Source organism: Cyanistes caeruleus, chromosome 13, assembly GCF_971803275.1.
Source record: "Cyanistes caeruleus chromosome 13, bCyaCae1.hap1.1, whole genome shotgun sequence".
In the NCBI taxonomy this organism is placed as follows: domain Eukaryota; kingdom Metazoa; phylum Chordata; class Aves; order Passeriformes; family Paridae; genus Cyanistes; species Cyanistes caeruleus.
Window position 1 is genome coordinate 13,969,043 of NC_141713.1, and position 19,982 is coordinate 13,989,024.

At 36.4% G+C, this 19,982-nt stretch overlaps 1 protein-coding gene across 2 annotated transcripts in view; it reads right to left on the minus strand.

The window, feature by feature from the left end:
- The window catches only part of ADAM10 (ADAM metallopeptidase domain 10), a 41,864-nt gene that overhangs the window by 4,416 nt on the left and 17,466 nt on the right, over positions 1-19,982 (minus strand). For both annotated transcript variants that reach the window (XM_086848989.1, XM_086848990.1), the window contains exons 3-12: positions 17,332-17,450; positions 15,960-16,118; positions 9,051-9,154; positions 7,493-7,642; positions 6,256-6,348; positions 5,539-5,722; positions 3,754-3,917; positions 2,513-2,696; positions 1,492-1,642; positions 1,005-1,188 (exon numbers count right to left, since the gene is read on the minus strand). In XM_086848989.1, the coding sequence (XP_086705115.1) occupies positions 1,005-1,188; positions 1,492-1,642; positions 2,513-2,696; positions 3,754-3,917; positions 5,539-5,722; positions 6,256-6,348; positions 7,493-7,642; positions 9,051-9,154; positions 15,960-16,118; positions 17,332-17,450 (1,492 nt within the window). The remainder of the gene's footprint in view (positions 1-1,004; positions 1,189-1,491; positions 1,643-2,512; positions 2,697-3,753; positions 3,918-5,538; positions 5,723-6,255; positions 6,349-7,492; positions 7,643-9,050; positions 9,155-15,959; positions 16,119-17,331; positions 17,451-19,982) is intronic.

Genomic DNA, 19,982 nt, shown 5'->3' on the forward strand with positions numbered 1-19,982 from the left:
CAGTGTCAGTATTTTGGCATATTTTCTAGTTGTTTAAAAGGTGATTTACACTATGTTATTTTTGAACACAGTATCTTTTTTTACAACCTGAGAGTACCCTGCAGAACACCCACAGCACCACAGCTCACACTGAAACATGACTACTCGAAACCATGGTTAGAAAAATAAATCTAATGCATGCATACACAAATATTTCTCTTGGAAAATAATAAAAATTAATGGCAGAAAAGATTCTGTATTTAATTTCACTGTGTGGGGATCCTTCAAACTCCAAGTTCAGTGTATTTATAATTTTGTTTTAAAATCACTAACTATACAAAGACAATTCCTCTATCTTTAAGATGTTTATAAATTTGCTGAAAATATTACAAGCAGTACTTGATTAAGATCCTGGACTGTGGAAAACAAATTTACAGCAACACAAGTTACAGGTCTTTAAGAGGATGATTTTTGCTTGTGTTTGCTTCCAAGTAAACATAGATCGATTTATAAGAGACTTCCCATCAATATTTCATAGCAACTGCCATGTTCTCTTTAACTCAGGAAACCAATGGCAGTTCAGAATCATTCTAATTCCATATGCTTGCACATCAGTGCTATATGTATGTGTTTGGGGAAACTGTGTATAGCCAATAAACCAAATTCAGCCTCTATTGACAGTATATCCAGTTTCCTAAGGCAACAATTATTGACCAAGACTGAAGAAAAGTGAAAGGGTGGCACTAGAAAATAAAACACTTTCATAATCCTGACTTTTACAAAAAACTTTAAATGGAACTTTCTCAGGCAGTACAGCTACCTTGGGATTTGTTACCTACTTCTTAATCCTTAGTGTACTTTCACTGTTATTTTGACTAACACCAACAAATCAAACATCTATACAGGAGAGACTGAGCTTGCACTCCTGTGCAGTGAGTAGAGAAACAATATCAATTCACAATACAGTGCAATAGAACAACTGCAATAAACAACATTAGCAGCTACATAAGGCTGTAAAAGCTTACCCCCTTTATGCAAACTTGGGTGTTCCTGTTGCACACAGTAAAGTTTTCTTTGGGTTCAGATATTGGGCAGAGAGCACTGACACCATTACACATTCCTTCCTTAGCACAGTCAGAGTCATTCCGACACTTATCTGTCCTTGACTTGAAATCACACTGGGCAGTGCAACATGGGCCTTGGCTGGGGCTGGAAAGAAACACTAAATGTGGATGCCAAGAAAAAGCATGAACCATTCCAAATAAACTATTCACCCTGAAACCCTACTCAAGCACTCAAATTTCTGATTTGTGCTAATCAAAATGTGACTTGAAAACAATTTTTTTCATAGTGTAATTATGCTTACGGACTTCTCTCATTGTATAAAGCATTTTAAGGAAAATCAGTAGTTTTATAAAAATACAGGTAAGCAGATTCAGATTCTGAAATCCCCATTTAAGATCCCACTAAATTCCCACAATTAAAGCGTAGTGTAACACACATGCACAATACCTGCAGTTTTTGCCTGGTCTTAGCTTGCATTTTTTATCCTCTGGTTGGTTTGCATCATAACAGCAGTCATCTTTACACTGGTCACTGTATCCACAATCACACTGTTCTCCTTGTTCAACCAGTCCATTACCACAGATGGGCTGCCCAGACTCTGAAAAATGCCAATGTATTTATGTACAAAGAATAAGCAAATAATATAAACCTTAACAAGCATCCAGTCACGACTGAGAGAGCCTGGTCAAGCTGGACTTTAGACTAGGGCTCAAGTCAGCTTGCACTACTGCTTGACACCCAGCTTACTCATCCCCACAATTCACAGAATTTTAAGCCTCTGAGTAAAAGGTTTTGGCTGGTAAGAGTGGGAGTGTAAGAACAAGCTTTCTGCTCGGTCTCCCAGGGAACTGCATCCTTTCCTGCACACCTTTAACAGTCAGAGGACCTTGAGGCAAAGGCTGATGGTATTGGGGTGAACTACTCCAAAATCCAAACCTACTGAGTAGATGTGCAAGCATATGTGAGCACAAGCTCACAAAATTTGTGAGAGCTCACACATCAGACTCCAGAAAGAAAAATTCATGCAAAATTCTTTTTCATGTCTGAATAGCATTCCTTGCAGTTTAATACATGCTCCTTACCTCAAGTCCTTTCACAATAAGCATGACTGAAACCAGTGTGACCCTGTGTTACTCCCTCCCACCAGGCATTTACAAGGACAGAGAAGAGCCTCCCCCAGCCTTCTCTGCTCCACACTAAACAGACTCTCTTGGACTCTCCAATTATGTCAGATGCTCCAATCCCTTAATAATCCTTGTGGCCCTTTGCTGGACTCACTCCACTATGTCCTGCTGCTCTGTGCTGGCCAGCCCAGACCTTGACACGGTACTAGAGATCTCAAATTCAATTCTTTACTTGCAGAAATCTTTCAGTAAATTAAAAAAATAAGATAAATAAAAAATTTTGAAAAATTAAGCATTACAGTAATATCTTAGCTATTCTGCTTTCAGGAGGATTAAATACATACCAACAAAACAATTATTTCTCTTTTTCTCAAGAACTTGGCTTATATTTCGAATGCTACATATAGAGAACTTGTTGTTGTTAAGTTTGTCCCCAGATGTAGCTCTTGCATACATGATATAATTGCCATTTTCCTTCTGTCCCAAGTTCTTGGACTCTCCAGGAGTGCACTCCATTCCAGAATCATGCTGCAAAACAAATATTTCACAACTATCTCAATCATGGCAGGTGCAAAAGTAACCTGGAATTGGTACCCTTAACACAGAATAAAAAGAAAAGTAAAAATAAACCATCTTACACTCTCAGGTTCTTTGTAATACAAAAACTATATGCAAACCCAAGGTTTGATTTTGGGTTCTCTTTGTTCTGTTGTAGCTTTTTCTTCCCCCAAGATAATGGTAGCAAGTATCTAATTTCTTAAGTTTCCTCTTATTTGTATTCTTGGTAATTTACCCAAAGTGCATGGCCCAGAATGAATACTGACTTGGAAAAGCTGCCATCTCCTAAAAAGAGCAGCTTTATGATCACAAAAGGGTAATCAGCATTCTGTGGAATAAAAGCAGGAGGAATTAACAGAAACCACAGTCCATTCCTCTTGTTTGCTTTGAGGGAGGTACAAAGAGCACTTCAAAACAGAGCAGGAGTCTGTCAGCCAGTGACTACACCTACAATATCCAGTGAGAGGAATGAAATGCATTACACCCTGGCAAAACAAAAAGCCTCATGCTTTCATGCCTGCCACAAACAAGTTGCATCCCTAAATGTCTGTGAAACAGTTCTGCTCAAAAACATTCTTCTTGGTATCCTAATTCCCTCCACTGTTTTCTTAGATAAGCTTGCAAGTATAAATAGTCTAACAAATGTGACCCACTTGCTGAATAAAGTGTCATCTTAATCAATTTAGCAGTGCTTCTTCCTCCTCTCCAGGATAAAGTGCAACACATTTAACAAGATGCATGTGACCTTACACTTCATAAAGACAGGATAGTATTTAGGGAACAACAATAAAGTACCTTTGTAAGGGATTGGATTAATATAGACAATTCACAAAAAGCACTGTTGCACCAGTGTTGTCAAATACTCATAAAAGGGCTCAGTTGCCATCCACTTCGTTTGTATATAATGTATATGCACATATGCTCATGGAGTCAGGATTCTGCTTTCCTTGTTTGTAAGTAAAACCTCCATTGGTAAATCACACCCTGTGAAATGGCTGTGAGTTAAGAGATCATCAGTAATACTTACAGGGGAACCAAAGTTATGCCCAACCTCATGTGCAAAAGTAATGTGAGAAACCTTGGGGGGCACATGAGAGCCATAGTTCTGGACAGTGATGATTCCAGTGTTCAGAGACTTCTTCTTACCATCCGAATACAATTTGCTTTTTTCACATATTCCACCAGAGCTCCCTGCATTCAGACAAAAGTACAACAGTCACACATTTAGGCAAAGAAGTGTTGTATTACCTGTCTACTAACATCCAGAGCAACAAACAGTTTGCCTCTGCAGGTTTACAGACTAAAAGTTCTCTATAATTAATATCAACACAACCTTGAAAGTAGATTAGATTTTTTTTGATACAAAAGCTCTCAACACTGATTCAATACATCCACACAAGTTAGCTGGTTTAGAATAGCTTTTGAGAGCTATTTTGGGCATTCAATGCATGGATGAGCCCTTATTCCATCATACCTGAAGTACAGACTAGCAGAGTGCAATGTCCAGCACAAGTAGCCTCAATCTTAACTGGATTTCACCAAGTAAAAAAATACACAGTAAATTCAGAGATCCTCTCTCACAGCAAGAGCATTAATATAAAATGCCTAATGTTACTTATTTATCATTGTCAGAAAAAGTACAAACTAAAGCTGAAAATGATTTTGATGTGTTGATTGAGACCCATGTTTAGAAGGTTGGCAGTCAAGTGCATTGCACTTCCTGTTTGGAAAATTTTTGACTTTCATTTCACCAAATTCTTCCATAACTTGAGTTTCTACTGAAGCATTAATAATGTTCTAAAATTCAGGTACTCTATTGCTAATGTAAATGGTGTCTAAAAACCACTCCAAAGAAGTTTTCCTTTCTCAAGTAAAATTTTGATTTAGTACCATATCCCATTTAATCTATGTCAGTATGCGTGTTAAGGATAAGAATCTCAAAGATGATAGTTTTTCTCAGTTAAATTCAGTTTAGAAAGCAGTGTTTATGGACTGCACACTCCAATTCATCCTGTGCTTGCTCAGTGCATACACTAGAATAGCCATCACAGACCCAAATTCTCATTTCTATTTACCATCTGGGCATTATTTTTCCTATGGCTCTTCCACAGTCACTGAGGTTAGTCCACACAGGTCCCTCTAACATATCAACTGCAGTCATGGGTCTGTTGATCTCTTACCCTTTATGAACAGTTTCATCTTTCTTCCACCATTACTCAATTCTGTTAAAGCTCTCAATAAAGCTCTCATTAAGGCACCCTCTCTCTTGCAAAGCCTCACTGAGATTTTTTTTACATCAAAGGACATACTTTAAACCCAAAATATACAACTAGACAGAAACTAATGAGAATCAGTTCAAGAAGAATCATGCAGTAATTATTCTGTTATCTCCCAGAACTACATCTCACTGACTTAAAAATAAAATTCTTTCAATACTACCTAGAAAACCTAAAGGTTCTGCAGTGTAGTTCTCACAGTTGTAACCTCTGTTTAAGTAGAGTAGGAATACTTGTTTCATCTGTCACTTTACCAGTCACACCTATCAAATAAAAAGCAATCCCAATAATATCACCTTCATATAACAAAATAAATGTTTTTCTTTTTTGTTCATATCCTGCTCATCAGAAATATAGAAAGATGAACTGAAATAGCAAAATATACTAAAAATAAAATTAAACCATACCCAACCAAAACTGTGAAAAGCTAGGAGATTTTTGTGTATTTGCTGTCAGTTTAAAAGATGGTTTCTACCTTTCTTCTAGTGCCTACCTACAGTACTTTATCTCATAGCACTGAAGGCTTGTATAGTTACCTGAAGGGGCTCCAACCCAAGCCAGACCAAGGACTCCATCATCAAAATCACGGTCTGTAAACACATAGGCCAAGCAATAATCATCATGATTCTGTTCCGAGTTCAGTTCCAGAAACTTTTCCACACCAATGTTAGGAAATCTAAAGGGATTGGAAGAGTCCTTCTCATCTACGGTTGTGTTAATCTAGAAGTAAATTGAAACAAACTGTAAGAGACAGGATTCATTTCACAACAGCTAAGAGGCTCACTGTTGTAAGTACTTTGCTATGTTACATAGTTAAAGAGGTTGCTTAAAATTTAAAAGCCTTGATTGTAGATTACCACCCCATTATTTGGAAAACACAGTGCTATAATAAATGGAGAATTGCATTTGTGTAGTAAATTCCTATTCTCTTATTTCCTTCTATTTATTTTCCATCAGTACTCAAAAATTTGTATTTATCCTCCTAAATTATTGCTCTTACAAGGAAGTCTCAACCTGGATAGCCATTCTCTATTTTAATATTGAAGTTATTGGAGAATAGTAATAGTCTATTCACCACACAACAATGGTGCTGAAACAAAGTAAGTTGATTCCTATAGAAGAACTGACCCCACCTGTGCTAATGAACTGTAATAAAACAATAAAAGAGTACAAGTAAACAGGAACAGGACATTTGAAGAATACAGCCTCCAAGAAGCATCAGTGAAGCTGAAAGCATTTCCAACACAACTTACTCTGATTCGTTTCACCATGAAGCTGATGTTACGGATCCCTGAAAAATCTGTTGACTGGTAAATGGTGTCAATTGCTTTAACATGGCTGGAAATCTGTCAAAAACAGAAGGATCTACAGTTCAGAGATCTATGCACTACACTATAACTTATTTAAACAGCAATAGCTGCAAGGCCTACACTCCTACAATATATGATATTGTGCTGTAGGAACTCCTAACAGAGCTTTTTAATCAAATGATGGCACATAATGGAAATAGATCACTACTGGTACCCTGCATCACCACCATTTCAGATATCACCAATGGATTTTGCCATTTGATTTTAACACAATTCCATCAACTTTGAGATACCTGTTTGTGATACTCCTTTACTCACTGCTTTGGTACAACACAACTGTAGTGGAAATCATATTCAAAGCACTGTATTTCTTTCTTTGAGAAAAAAAAAATTTACTTGTTAAGTATTCTTTCATTTCTGGTAGAAGACATATGTGAAAAAACTAATCATTTACCTTTTCTAGCATGCAGAAATGCCAATTCACTAAAAAGCTGATTTTGAAGGTTACTTCCAAGCTTTGAAAAACATTACTCAAATTGCCTATGTACAGTGTGATAAACAGTAAAATTCAGATCTGCAAGTGGCAGTGAAGCTTCAGACTTCAGGAGAAGTACATTAACATTCTAGCTACACTTTCAGCAAATTATCAGCAAAACCACTAAACTATATTGACCCTTCTCCCAGTTAATAGCATATTGACAAATGAAAAGCATCTGCCTTTAGCTGCCACTGCTTTTTCACCATCCACTAAATCAGGTACTACAGGAATAGATCTCAGCATCATTAGCTCACAGTGTTTTGAGCTAGGATTTCAAAGGGAAGCCTATGCAAGTGTTAAAACTGGCTTGGCAGGCTGTCAGACAGGACAGAACTCTTCAGGAAATATTATTTTTCTGAGTAAGAACTGAGAACAGTCAGAGTGCAAGTCCTGCTCAGAGGTGCTGAACACACCACAGCTGCCTTTAAAGGAGGCACAAGTGCCCAGGGCCTTTGTCACAGAAACAGCAACTTTTTTAGCAAAATAAAAAACACTGTTTCTATTACGTATAGACCACTTTAACAAAGGAAACAAGACATTATAAAGTAAATAAGCAAAAATACTGGCAGGTAAGTTACATGAAATTTATCAGGACTACTGGAAGTAAAAGCAGGTAATTTTAAACAAAGGGATTGGAAATACCTGTGCGATCACAGCTTCTCTGGTTCCATAATGCTTGTAGAATAAATGATCTGTCTGGATATACAGCTGACACGTGTTTTTTTCAGCCTGAGTGGCACGTTTTTTTCTCAAAAGCTGTGGGTCATCCTTCTTAGGCTCTTCAACAGGCTTCTACATATGCACAGGAAAGAAATACATTCATTTTCTAGTTCCACATCCTGCACTAGATTACCTAAAAATAACAATGGTTCTAAACATACTCCACTAATACAAACAGATTTTCATTTTTTTTCTTTAAGTTGCAAAGTTTGATGAATCTTGAATTAAGTACATTATACTCAGTTTTCAAATAATTTGAATGTAATCTTAGCAAAAGCTCTACCTGCACTTCATTTTGTATTACAAAAGGCAGCCAACATTACATAGATTTTTTTCATTCATATGATCGTTAGAATTTTTCTTTTTTATAATCCTTCTCTAAAATAAACAAACAGTTGCTAGGTTAGGAAAAAAATCAGCACTGGTGGGATTTAACTGCACCTTCCCTAACACCAGTTATTTCAAACTGTAATTACCTCAGCTACCTCAGCAAACAGACATGTTTAAGCACTTCAGCATAGAACAAATAGGGCACAGAAGAAGTTAAAGGAACATTGGTTAGTCAAAGTGGTATCTGGTAGCACATTGGCCTTACACTACTCACTGGTTGATGACCCTCTCTCTCCATAAAATTTTACAAGCAAATTTTTGGGAAAGCATGTTATTGTTAGCAATGCTGAAAAGCCCATTAATGTTGACAATTTCTGGAGCCACAACATAAATAAACTAAGTTGCTGATGCTGTTTAACAAGCCATATTCTATCATTTTCTGGGTATATATTTAGCAGACACCACAAAATTATGCCAAGACTTGGAACAGCTCAGAACACAGCTTAGTCTAAAAGAATCTCAGTAACTTGCTGTTGGAAAAAAAAATGTTTTGTGACATGTAGTGCAACCCTGAATGCAAACCCATTGTGGGACTCCACCCAGATACACAGGTTCCTTCCACAGGACACTTACCTCTCCCAGAAGCTAATCTGTAACGTGCTGTAACCCCATAAGCTTACAGAGTTTTTAGGAAGACCCTCCCACCAACATTACTTAATTTTCCACTGAAAGCACTCAGATATCCCAAGTGTGTTCTATTAACATAACGTGAAAATCTAGAAGTTACTAGTCTTTAGAACCAGTGTATTACTTGGAGATCAAGGGATCTTGAAACTCTTCCTTCTCAATTGCATTAAAGTATATTCCTCATTTCAAGCTTGATTTCCACATCCATCTAAAATTCTAACTGTTGAAAAATTTGAAATCATGTAGGATTCATTAAAGCTATAAGCAGCATATCTGGGCTACAGAAGCAAATGAGAAAAAGAATTTAGAAAAATTATGTTAAAAAGAAACCACCAGCAATAATTTAAGTATCTCACAATGTGGAGGGATAATAGCTCCCCAAAAGTAAATGAGAAAACATACAAGAAATAGGAAGTTATCTAACCAAGTACTAATCAACATAATCTATTAGCTTTTGTTGTACCTCGGTTGCTGGTTCTTCTATACCAGTCATCTGGTACTTCTGCATTCTTTCAAATACTGAATGATCTGCACAACCTCCTTGTGGTCCATATTTATGTGGATATTCTAAAAAGAGAAAGGTCAGGTTGAATTTTCAGATTCCAAGTACAAGTCCGAAATATGGCTGCACCAGTGCAACTTATTCAGCTGGTGTCCAATATTGTGCATGTGGTTTAAGGGAATCATTAGAAGAGTCAAGGCTTATGTAGGTTTTTTTCATTATACATTTCTACTAAGACATTCTTAGTTTTACAAACAGAACAAAACTGACATTTGCTTCTTAACGTCATTTTATCAGGCAGAACAAGAAAATATGATAAGCAGTGCCTAACACAAGAACAAGAGCTTTTATTTACACATCTGTACCCACTTGCTTCAACTAAAAGCAGCCTTCAAAAAATGACATCACAATGGAAAGCTATTAGATATCAAATATACTAAAGACTGCTTGGATAAGAGAAAGGGCTTTTATGCTACTTGGTAAACAAACTAAGAAAGCTGGCTAACATCCTTAGAGGATTTTATTATTTTATTCACCTTCCACTGATTTTTTGGAAGTTTCCACATTATGCTACTTAACTACCAATACATAAGAAGGGCAATTCTAGGGAATAGAACCATGGTTTAATTAACCACTACATGTTACTTAAACATGCTGGAGATCCAAACTAGTGAGAATATCCCATAATCACCATAATCACTGCACAAGGGAATGTGCTTCAGACACACGTGCTTAGCTTTTAATGTCAGTTCCTATTGCAGATTTGTCATCTGTAGTTGCAGAAGTTTCCTCTGGAGCTGAGACATACTGAATACTTTTCCCTTTGATTTCTTTACAGATTCAACCCCATCATAAACTGGTGCCCAAGTAAGAAAAAATGGAATACAGATTATGGTAGCCACAGATCTGGATACTTAACAAGTCAGTTTCTGTGGGACAAACCACAGTTTTAGCACCATCTCAACGGAGTGCCACTTTTGTCAGAAAAGTACAAACTTGACCAAGGTTTGTTGTGTTTTGGGCGTTGTTGGTTGGTTCATTTGTTTTTTTATTTTTGTATGGTGAGGAGGTGCTTATTTTTCGAAGAGTGGAGATCCAAATTGACAGAGTAAATAGGACAAGTAAGGGCAGAATTGTAAAGCCAAGGCACCAAGGACCTTATGCCCAAGTTATACACATTTCAGTCATTTTTCCCTGGACTAGCTCTAGTCTGGGCGGTGGAGTCAAGGCCTGGCAGCATCTGGAGCACAGCAGATGTGCTCCCTTGGAGTATGGGCTCTACTATGGTTTCACCTGACAGCTGTCTTTAATTATCTTTGACTCTTTATGCCTGTTTCTTACAGTCATAATGCACGATACTGCTACCTTGTAAGTTTATTTCATGACACTCTACATACTGGTTTCCCTCATTTTGATTTCCACCACCACACAAATACCTGTTTTTAATTGCTGTCTCATCACATTCCTCCCAGCACAGTGCCAGAAGAATGGAGAGAAAAAGAGAAAAGTACACTCTTACTGCAGGTCACCTCATCCAATTTTCTCCAGCATGGTAGTGAAACACTGACTTGGCTACAACCAATGCTACACAAAAAGCACCACTCTGTTGGAGTCACCTTCTACTTTTTGGGATCCTGTTTAATATCACTGCATTGGAGTTACAAGCAAAGGGACTGTAGATATGAGCCTTCCCTTCTCCATTGCCACCACCCTTTTTTCCTCCCACTAGAGTATAAAAAATTCTGCTCTATTTAGTCTAATGCAAATTTTCATTACCTACAACCTGACTTCACACCACCAACTGTTTATCAACAAGAGCAGTTTACCCAGGCCCAGGAGCAATGGCCCATCCTGCCTTTCCCCCACAGACACTGCCCCTGCAGAAAACCACTGTACCCTGAAAGCAACTCCTGCAGGAGCCCCACTCTGAAGCATTATGACAACTGACAGAACAGTACTGGAAATAAAAGCTCTCACTGTATTACACAAAATAATCTGTCTTTTCTCTCTAGCTTGTTTCCCAAAGATGTTAGGAAATCCCTTAACACATTTTTTATACTGACTGCCTGCAATTCAAACATTTCTCACTTCAAAAGTAATAATCTAGTAAGAAACACTTCAAAGCCATGACAGTTAAAATTACAAAAAAAATGAACACAAAACAGTCTGCAACAGCAATTGTCAAGCTTTTGCACGTGCTGGAAAAGACAAATCCCCCAGAGAGAGATTTGAAACCACCCTCCTAATCACTTTGGAACCATTTCTAACTTACAGGGAAAGTTGCATATGAAGTTTTATTTGCTAAATGCTAAACTGCCCCTAACTGTGAAGGCACCATTCCCTTGTCATCTTTTGAGACTTCCTATTTCCATCATCCCCTGCAGTAGTTCCATTTTTAAATACCTTAAATAAATTTAAAATTTTAAATGAAGCTAAGCAAGAACTCCATGATGCCAGATGACTTGGCTAGTTTTGACCCACAATCCATTCTCTTGTGAAGCATTTCAGTGCTCTGAGATGTGCCAGCTTTCTGTGCAGCCTTCTGCCAGCTCTTTGGCATCAAGAGCTTCTTAGCCTATCCCTACCACAACCCTGAGAAGTGAAAAGGAAAAAACCTGCTTTCACCATGAAATGAGTGCTTACAGTGAATGTAGAGTTGAGGAGAAAACAGAAGACTATTTTCCAACAGAGCTAGAGTAGAAGAGGTTAATAACAAGTTCGATCTTCTAACCAGAAAAAAATCATTAAGCAAAAAAAACCCCAACTTTTTCTTTTCCAGTACTGTCCACTTTCAGGTTTTGTACATCCTGGCAGAATGTTAAAATAATAATAAAGAGTAGAATAAAATAGCCATAAATCTCAAAACCACACACAAAATCTTGTCATTTCATACCTTCTGACTACAATGTCTTATTCTAACTAGATGGCAGATGATTTTTAATGATATCTACAACTCCAGATGCTCAAAGTAAGTTTTTTTTTTCCATTTAAGATGTACTACTACCTTCCACAAAGACATTCTTGAACACTTATTTTTTCTTCTTCTGATTACCAGTAAATAGTATGATCTGTTAAGCATTTAGGTTAACTATTTAATAATTACTGGATTTAGGCATCTTGGGCAAGGATGATATCAAACTTCCATTACAAATGATGAAAACTCAATTATTTAACAGCTATAGAGATTTACTCAATAGTAGCAAAAGCAATAATGTCAGAATAAAACTCAAATATAAGCAGATACAAAAAAAAAATCCTTATTATAGGTTTCATTTTCAGCACTCTGATGTCCTCCCATGACAACTGTCATCACAATGTGATGAAAAAGAAACCAGGTTCTCATTAAGAACACAGTTTGCAATGGTCAGTCTGTTCAGCTGATAGGGCTTTGCAAAATTACAAACCACTTCACTTTTTGTTCTTAGTTTTATGGCCCTTCCAACATCATAAAGACAAATTAAGTGACCGTGTTAATTTTCTGGAAGGTCTGAACAGATTTTTTCTGTATACTCTTGATTTCAAGAAATACTGATTTTGTATTTTACAGTATGACTCAGGGATACACTTGAAGCAAATGTGATTTAAATAAAGTAAATATATCCTTATCCTTAAAGAAATGCTTCGTAAGTATCTTAATGTAAACAGCAATTTGCATCTTTCTAACCCTAAATTATAAAACATTTTGATCAAGACTGGTTCAGAAACTAAAATCATTCAACTTGTGTTTCAAGTCATGAATAGAAGACTGCCTTCCACTGGTCACCAGATCCACTGTAACAGACAAAAGCTGCCTTATAAAGTTGACAATATAATCCCCATTTACAAAACAACTTTTGTTTAACTACTGAAAAAGAACTCATTGAGATGCTAATCATATGTTGCATTGTGATTTCTGAAAAGCACTAAAAAGCATATTGTTTCAAAAGGCTGAAACATGGGTGACCAAAAAAATACCCAAATTAAAGCAAAGATGACTTTCTACCTCAGTCTCTCCAGAGACAGACATGTGATCATTTTTGTTGCTTTTGTCCTACATAAGATAGTAGTGGTTCGACTCGATTTCATGAGAACTAGCTTCAGATTAGAGCAGTAACAACAAATTAACAGGAAACCTACTACAAAACTGAGCTTTTTTGAGTTGCTGGGGTTTTGTTGGAGCTGCAATTTAATGCAAAAATAGGTCTCATGAACGACAAAAATAATTTAGCTTCAAAAGCACTCTTCAGAAAGAGAGAGAAGCAGTTGTATACTCCAGATATTTCAGACAACAGAAATCCTAGAGGCATCTATGATGCCAATGACTGAAGTGACACTATACAATCAGAACACAGGCACATCAGACTGCACTGGCAGCAACCAACAGGAGTGATGTGTTTTTAAATAGTGCTGCTTAGACTTTGCTCCAGGATGGGTTATTTTCAACCCTGCTGAGCAAGCAGCAATGTTCACTCACTTGGTGATTTGGAAGCCATACTGTACTGCTGCTTTAATGTGGCTCACTGGAATAGATTTAGACCATCCCCTCTGATAATCTGATTTTGTTTCAAACTTACGGTTTTGATGCACTAGATTCAAGAGGAAAAATTAGGTAAACCAACATATATGCCAATACCTGAATAATTAAAAACACCCCAATATACCCTGCTCCCATTCACTTTAATACGACATTAGTAAAAACCAATTTCAGCATTACTTCTTCCACTTCTCAAAGCAATCCATTTACACTTCCAACAGAGATCACTCCTGCAAAACAGCAATAGTAACTTTCATAAAATCAATTTATCTGCTTCTTTAAGGCATAGTTCTATTTCTGTCAGTATTCGATAACAGTGAAGAGTATTTTTAGTTGCTCGCTATTTACAGCATAAGGAACTGGGACATGAGACAAATCTTGTCTCAGCCTTTGGAAACTGGGCACATCACTGCCTTATGTCTCTTACTTTCCTCCTCCCCCTCTTTTCAACAACAGGGTTAGTTAATAAAACCCTTTAAAAAGCTGACAGTGACTTATTTACACAAAGTCCTACATAAGTGGAAGTTCAACATTCCCACTATCAAGCAGTGAACTAAACTGTTCAGTGAGACCTATAAGATGCAACACAAAACTTATAAGTATTTGTGAATTATTCACAGAAATGTTATGAAATATGTATCTCACAGTTTCATGCCAAACTTTTGTAACTTTTTTATTACTTTTCTCACACTACTCTCCTGCTACAGCAGCAAAACCATTAATACTCCAACTGCAGCTAACAGGGAAAACTGTCTTCTCCCCTTTGAACTGACTCCCCCCTGCTGAACTGACCGGCAATGCTCTGTAGAGATGAAAACAAAGCTCATGCTGCAGCTTCTCTTTGAGAATTAAAACCACAGAATGTTATCCCATAGAATTATTCTCAAGTATGGATCTTGTAAGCACCAGGAAAATACACACTTAAAAACAAATACTGTTCACATATCCAGTAAATGCTTTTGTTCACAAGCTCTTTAAAATTATGGAAATTTTATTTGCTTTCGGGTTAGTAATCATACTTACAGAATGAGATAACAGGAAGGACAAATGTATTTTCTAGCTCACAGCAATTTTAATATACTCAGAGACAGCACATATACTGCCACTGAAAGTAAAATACATAAAACCCACCCAAATTTGCTGAGTTTTTAATGGAGAGAGATCATTTCTCTTCACTGCATTCACACAAGAGAAGTAATCAAGGAGAGCAGTATGCAATAACCCTGTTTTTTTCACTGGCTTACAGCACCAAGAAAATTATAATATACAAAACCAAATCACAGTCAGAAATTTTCCTCATCTAACTTCCTATTCTTTGACACTTCTTTTCACAATGCAGTCTCATTATGACATACTTTGAAAATGACTTATACATATATCATTATCAGAGTGGTTCAAGTAATTTCTAGTGATCTAATCCAAGCCTCCTCATCCAATTCCAAATGAGATTTCAAACTCAAGTCTCCTAGGGCTTGCACAGTGGCCTGATGGGACATGTTTTTAAATGAAGTTATGGTTTAAATTGATTTTTAAGCAAGACCGACATCCTGAAGTTAGCTGGAAAGACACTTCGTTAGCTTCAGTAACCTAAAGTTAGTCTTAAACTGATGCTGCAAACATCTACCTTTGATACTTCCTTGATCCTTGAAGGATTCAAACTTGGAATCACAACTTTGTTGCAGTACTTTTGAGGTTCAATAGAACTTAAGCATCAAAGAAAACTGATTTGTATTGCATCTGAAGACTGATCATACATAAATATGCAGGCAAACTGCAGGAGAACTCTGGTGCATCAGTTCTGAAGATGTAGAAGTATTTCATGGTACTTTTTTATCCCTTCAAGCATTTGCAACTGAAGCTAGATTTCTGGGGATACACATGTCAAATTTCAATACTATTCTCTGTACACTTCCACCAGCTGTTGTGTAAAATGGGACATACTGGGTGCCACCACCTCTTCTTAAGAGCTCTCTGAAGGCACATGTGAGAGACACATGCAGATGAAGCTTTTATTTCACACAGATGTCACCATCATGAGATATAGGTAATCATTTAGTGACTTGAACTCTTCTCTTTTATTTACCAGATCACATGGAAGAGCAATCAGTATAGATATTTTTAAGAATGTATTTTTCAAAGAAACATGTATTCATTGGGTAGGATTTCTTAAAATGGCAGAATTAAAGACTGACTTTGGTTTTTCATAAAACTCTCTCACACCATAACTCTATATAAATCATTTGAGGACAGCACAATTAACAGTGTCATACACAAGCCAAAGTCTCGTTTGATGCTCACAAATGGCATACATTTAATAAAAAAATATTTCATCTGCAGCACGAAATGGAAGTACTCACTGATATCATCTTCATGATAAATGACAGAGTGGAATGGTAGGTTTCTGTCCTTTATGTATCTCTCTGCTGGTTCAATATAAAAGGTCCCACTGTGAGTTTGGATGAATCCTTCAAATTTTCCATCAATAACAGACCCATGAGTAAAACTTCCCTGCTCACCTGTTAAGGGACAAAGTGCATTTGGTTGGTTTATACCCTTCAAAAATCCTTTCTAAGACTAAGATTACTCACCACTCAGACATTTACAGCAAAATCACAGTCACTAAGTTCAGCAGCTTCCCAATCAGGTGCATAAATGAAATGTTTAAAAAAGTATATAATGAAGAATTCAACTCTGTATTTTAAAGCTGATACATATACAGCATGTAATTCTATAATCAAATCCTGTCCTTATACATCCATTCATACAATTAGAAATAATAAATAATAAAATTGGAGCACATACAGAACTTTGAAAGCTTTCAAAGAAAGACTTCCCTACATTCAAGACATACATTTTTCTCTTCAAGCATAATCCTCTTAAAATTGTAGCTAGGTTGAAACCTGGCATGGAGTGAATTTGTATTTGAAACAGTCACAATCAGGAAAAGTACAACTGTCAAAGTGTAATCACTGACTGCTACAACATGCAGCATCCCAACAGCCTTTCTCATATAAAGGATGAAAGACTACTCTGCAAAAAGAATGTTTATATGCTCCTCCACTGAGCAAAGTTGAGAATCACACTGTCAAAAAGCCTCCTGACCTACTCAAAATAACCAATAAATTGGTCTACCTAGATGCATATGAAGCCCTGTGTTTATTACTTTTCAAAGTTTAAAATGCTCACTTCAAGAGTGCAGAACATGGCTAAGAAAGACCTTCAGGAAAACAGAACAAACATAAAAAGGGGCAGAGTAAATCTTAATCCATTTCTACTTTCCATCTGCTTTTAATTCTGTAATTCTTCTTCATTTTTAATAAATTTTATCTTTTGTATTTACTAAAATCAGGTATATTACCCTTAATGATGGTAACTCTATATTGCTTTTATTGCTTTCAACTAAGAATGGTACCTGATTTCTTTTTTCTTCAATGCATACAACTTTTCTCTTTTTTTCAAATGTATCAGACTTCTATGAAGAGTATGTTTATAAAGAGATTTGAAATTCAAGTTTTCTGGGTATAAGAATTATTACAATTAGATAGTAGATATTAGATACCCATTTAAGTGTGACTCATATAAAAGCAGATGGGAGTTTAAATGTGTTAGATGCATTATTAAAGTTTAACAATAATCTAATCATACAGACACTAATTTTCTCCATGTACTATTAGAAAATTCCTGTTTAAAACTGCTGTACTTTTATCCATTTTAAAGTGTTATACTTACCATAAATGTGTCCAGTGTAAATATGGGAGGTATCATAATCAATTACTTGGTTCGATATTTCTACTTTAAAGTCATCACTAAAAAGAGATGTATCTCTCTTCATTCGAAGGTTGAATTGTCTAAAATGAATAAAACAAGATAGTAAGTAAATTGGCTTTGAGCTTCAGCTACATGAGCACTAAATAAAGTACTGCAAAACAATGTTTTTGTGCAATCAATTTGCAGACCTTGTAAAACTTATCTGTAGAAAATGTGTTTACTGTACAAGAATTAGACCAGAGCCTAGAAAGACTTTTTAAGCAAGATTCTTTAGATGTTTTTGACATAAATAGCTAAAATTACAAGATTTAAGCCAGAAAACACATTAAACTTAAACACATAATTCTAAAATGCTGACTTGGACTATACACTTGTTCCCAGTTCTTCAGAAGGCACTTGGGTAGCTTAGGAAAAATGCAACTATTTCACTTCATAGCACTGTGAAGCAGAACAGATAAAAACAGCTTTCACTTATTTTACTTTCATTGATGACACTTAAAATTTAAATAAGGTAAATTAAATGTAGGTGAGTTCATCAGTGTTTCAACTGAAACTCAAAAAATAAGATGGGAAACAACATCTAATAAAAATACTCAAACTGGTGGAGTCACATGAACAACTGTGTAAACAGATCTATTCATTAAATCACTGAGTTCATCTGCAATACTACGTACTTTAATGCAAATCCTACTGCCAAACTTTATATAAACAGCTTCCTTGTATGACAACAGGAATTTCATTGAAGCAAGCAACATAACTGAAGTGTTTTAAAATACCTGACATTATATGAATTCATACCTGTGACAACCATTAGCTTGCTTCAGAATTTTATTTGGTATTCTCTTAAATTTTGTACAAACATTTGTGCAAATACAGATCATGAAGTTGTTGAAACTTCAGCCATTCCAATTTTAGACTTGATTTTCTTCCTGTATTTTTCTTTCTCCGCACAATGATGAAATTGAAGGAATATTATAGTTATGTCACAAATTTGTTACACAAAATGTAACTCTTGGTAAGTTGAGTACATCTGGGTTTGAGTCTTCATCTAAAAACCATGACCAGCAGAGCTGACCTTCACAGTGAAAGTTAGGAAGCTACCAATAAAATAACCCAGGCAATTAAGAGCCACAGTGTAAAGTCGATTAAATCTAGTTACTTAATGAGCTGAAGCATACACAAACTGTATCTTCAGTCTCCACCTGCACGTTAAGTATGACACCATAGCTATAAGTATTTTGAAACATTAAGATGTACATTAAGATGCAAACTTCAAGATCAAAAAAAAGCCATGCCTGCACTTAAAACCTGGGAAGGGCTGCAGTGACTCATCTTGAATATTCAGTAATGCAAACAGCATTTCACAATCAAACTATATTTACTATTACTGCCACAGTGTTAATAAAGCTTCAAAGCAAGTCCCCTCCTCTGGCAATGTGTCACAGGTATCTGGCTATCAGGTTATGAAACTCTGAGATGTGGCTGGTAGATGGGGAAGGTTAAACTTCAGCAATTCCCTGGGACTCAGGCTTCGTGCCAAGCCAGCAGTGCTCTCACCACAGCTCCAGTATAGATGTATTTTATGAGGAAGATCCTCCTGTTACAAAGGAAGGAACAGTTCACTGTGCACCCAGATACTGGCATCACTGAGACAAGAAATGAGAATTATTGTTCTTCAAGTTTGTCTTTTTATTACCTCTGCCACAATAGTCCTTTGGTAACCCAGAGGTTCATGAGGAAGAAGAAACAACATGAACAAGCAACCCAGAGACATATGGTAGGACTGAAGGCTACAAAATTACCCAACAAATTTTTCAAGGGTGGGGTGATGGGCAGTGTGGAGACTTGAATCCATTTATGTGGCTCTCCTGACCAGAAGTTAAAAATGAACAGGTAGAAAGAAATAAAGACCAACACTGATGAGAATACGGCAAACTTAATTTAAGTACCTGAAAAAACGATACTTGCTTTGAATGTAATACACTGTTCAGGGTGTTACACAGATGTGAGCTCCATTTTAGGTTGAGCTTTTTCTGTGACTGAGTTGTCTCACTGGAGGATAGATCAGACCCTCAGTGCATTTGAACTGAAGTTAAATGGCAATAGATGCTGGACCCATTAGAATCTCTCTTCCCTTCTCTAGTATTTAACAGAAGGTTTGTTACCTTTCCTCATGAAAGAAAGTTATTTGGAAGAAAACCCTCGCTCTATACAGCACTTTTCTTCCAGAAGTGTATACACCATTTCATTAAAATCACATTTTTCTGGTTGTATTTCACCTGTGTTTCAAATAAACTGTGGAGAAGTTGTCTCTAACACTCAGTTGCATCAGCAATATATAATATAATATACGGCTTTGAAGTTACCAGTGAAAGAGAATGCAGGACTTCTGATGTATTAACTCCCATATGTATCAGCAGTGGGGAAAAAACCCAGGACCTGATCTCAGCCTGAAAGCTGTAATTTACCAAGTTTAGATTAATATAACCCCAAGACCACCAGGGATGGATGAGCCCTAGACTTTCCACATTGCTACATAATAAACACTATAGATTCTAACCCACATTGACGATTATCTATCTTTTAAAAAAATTAGCTCGATTTGCAGGATT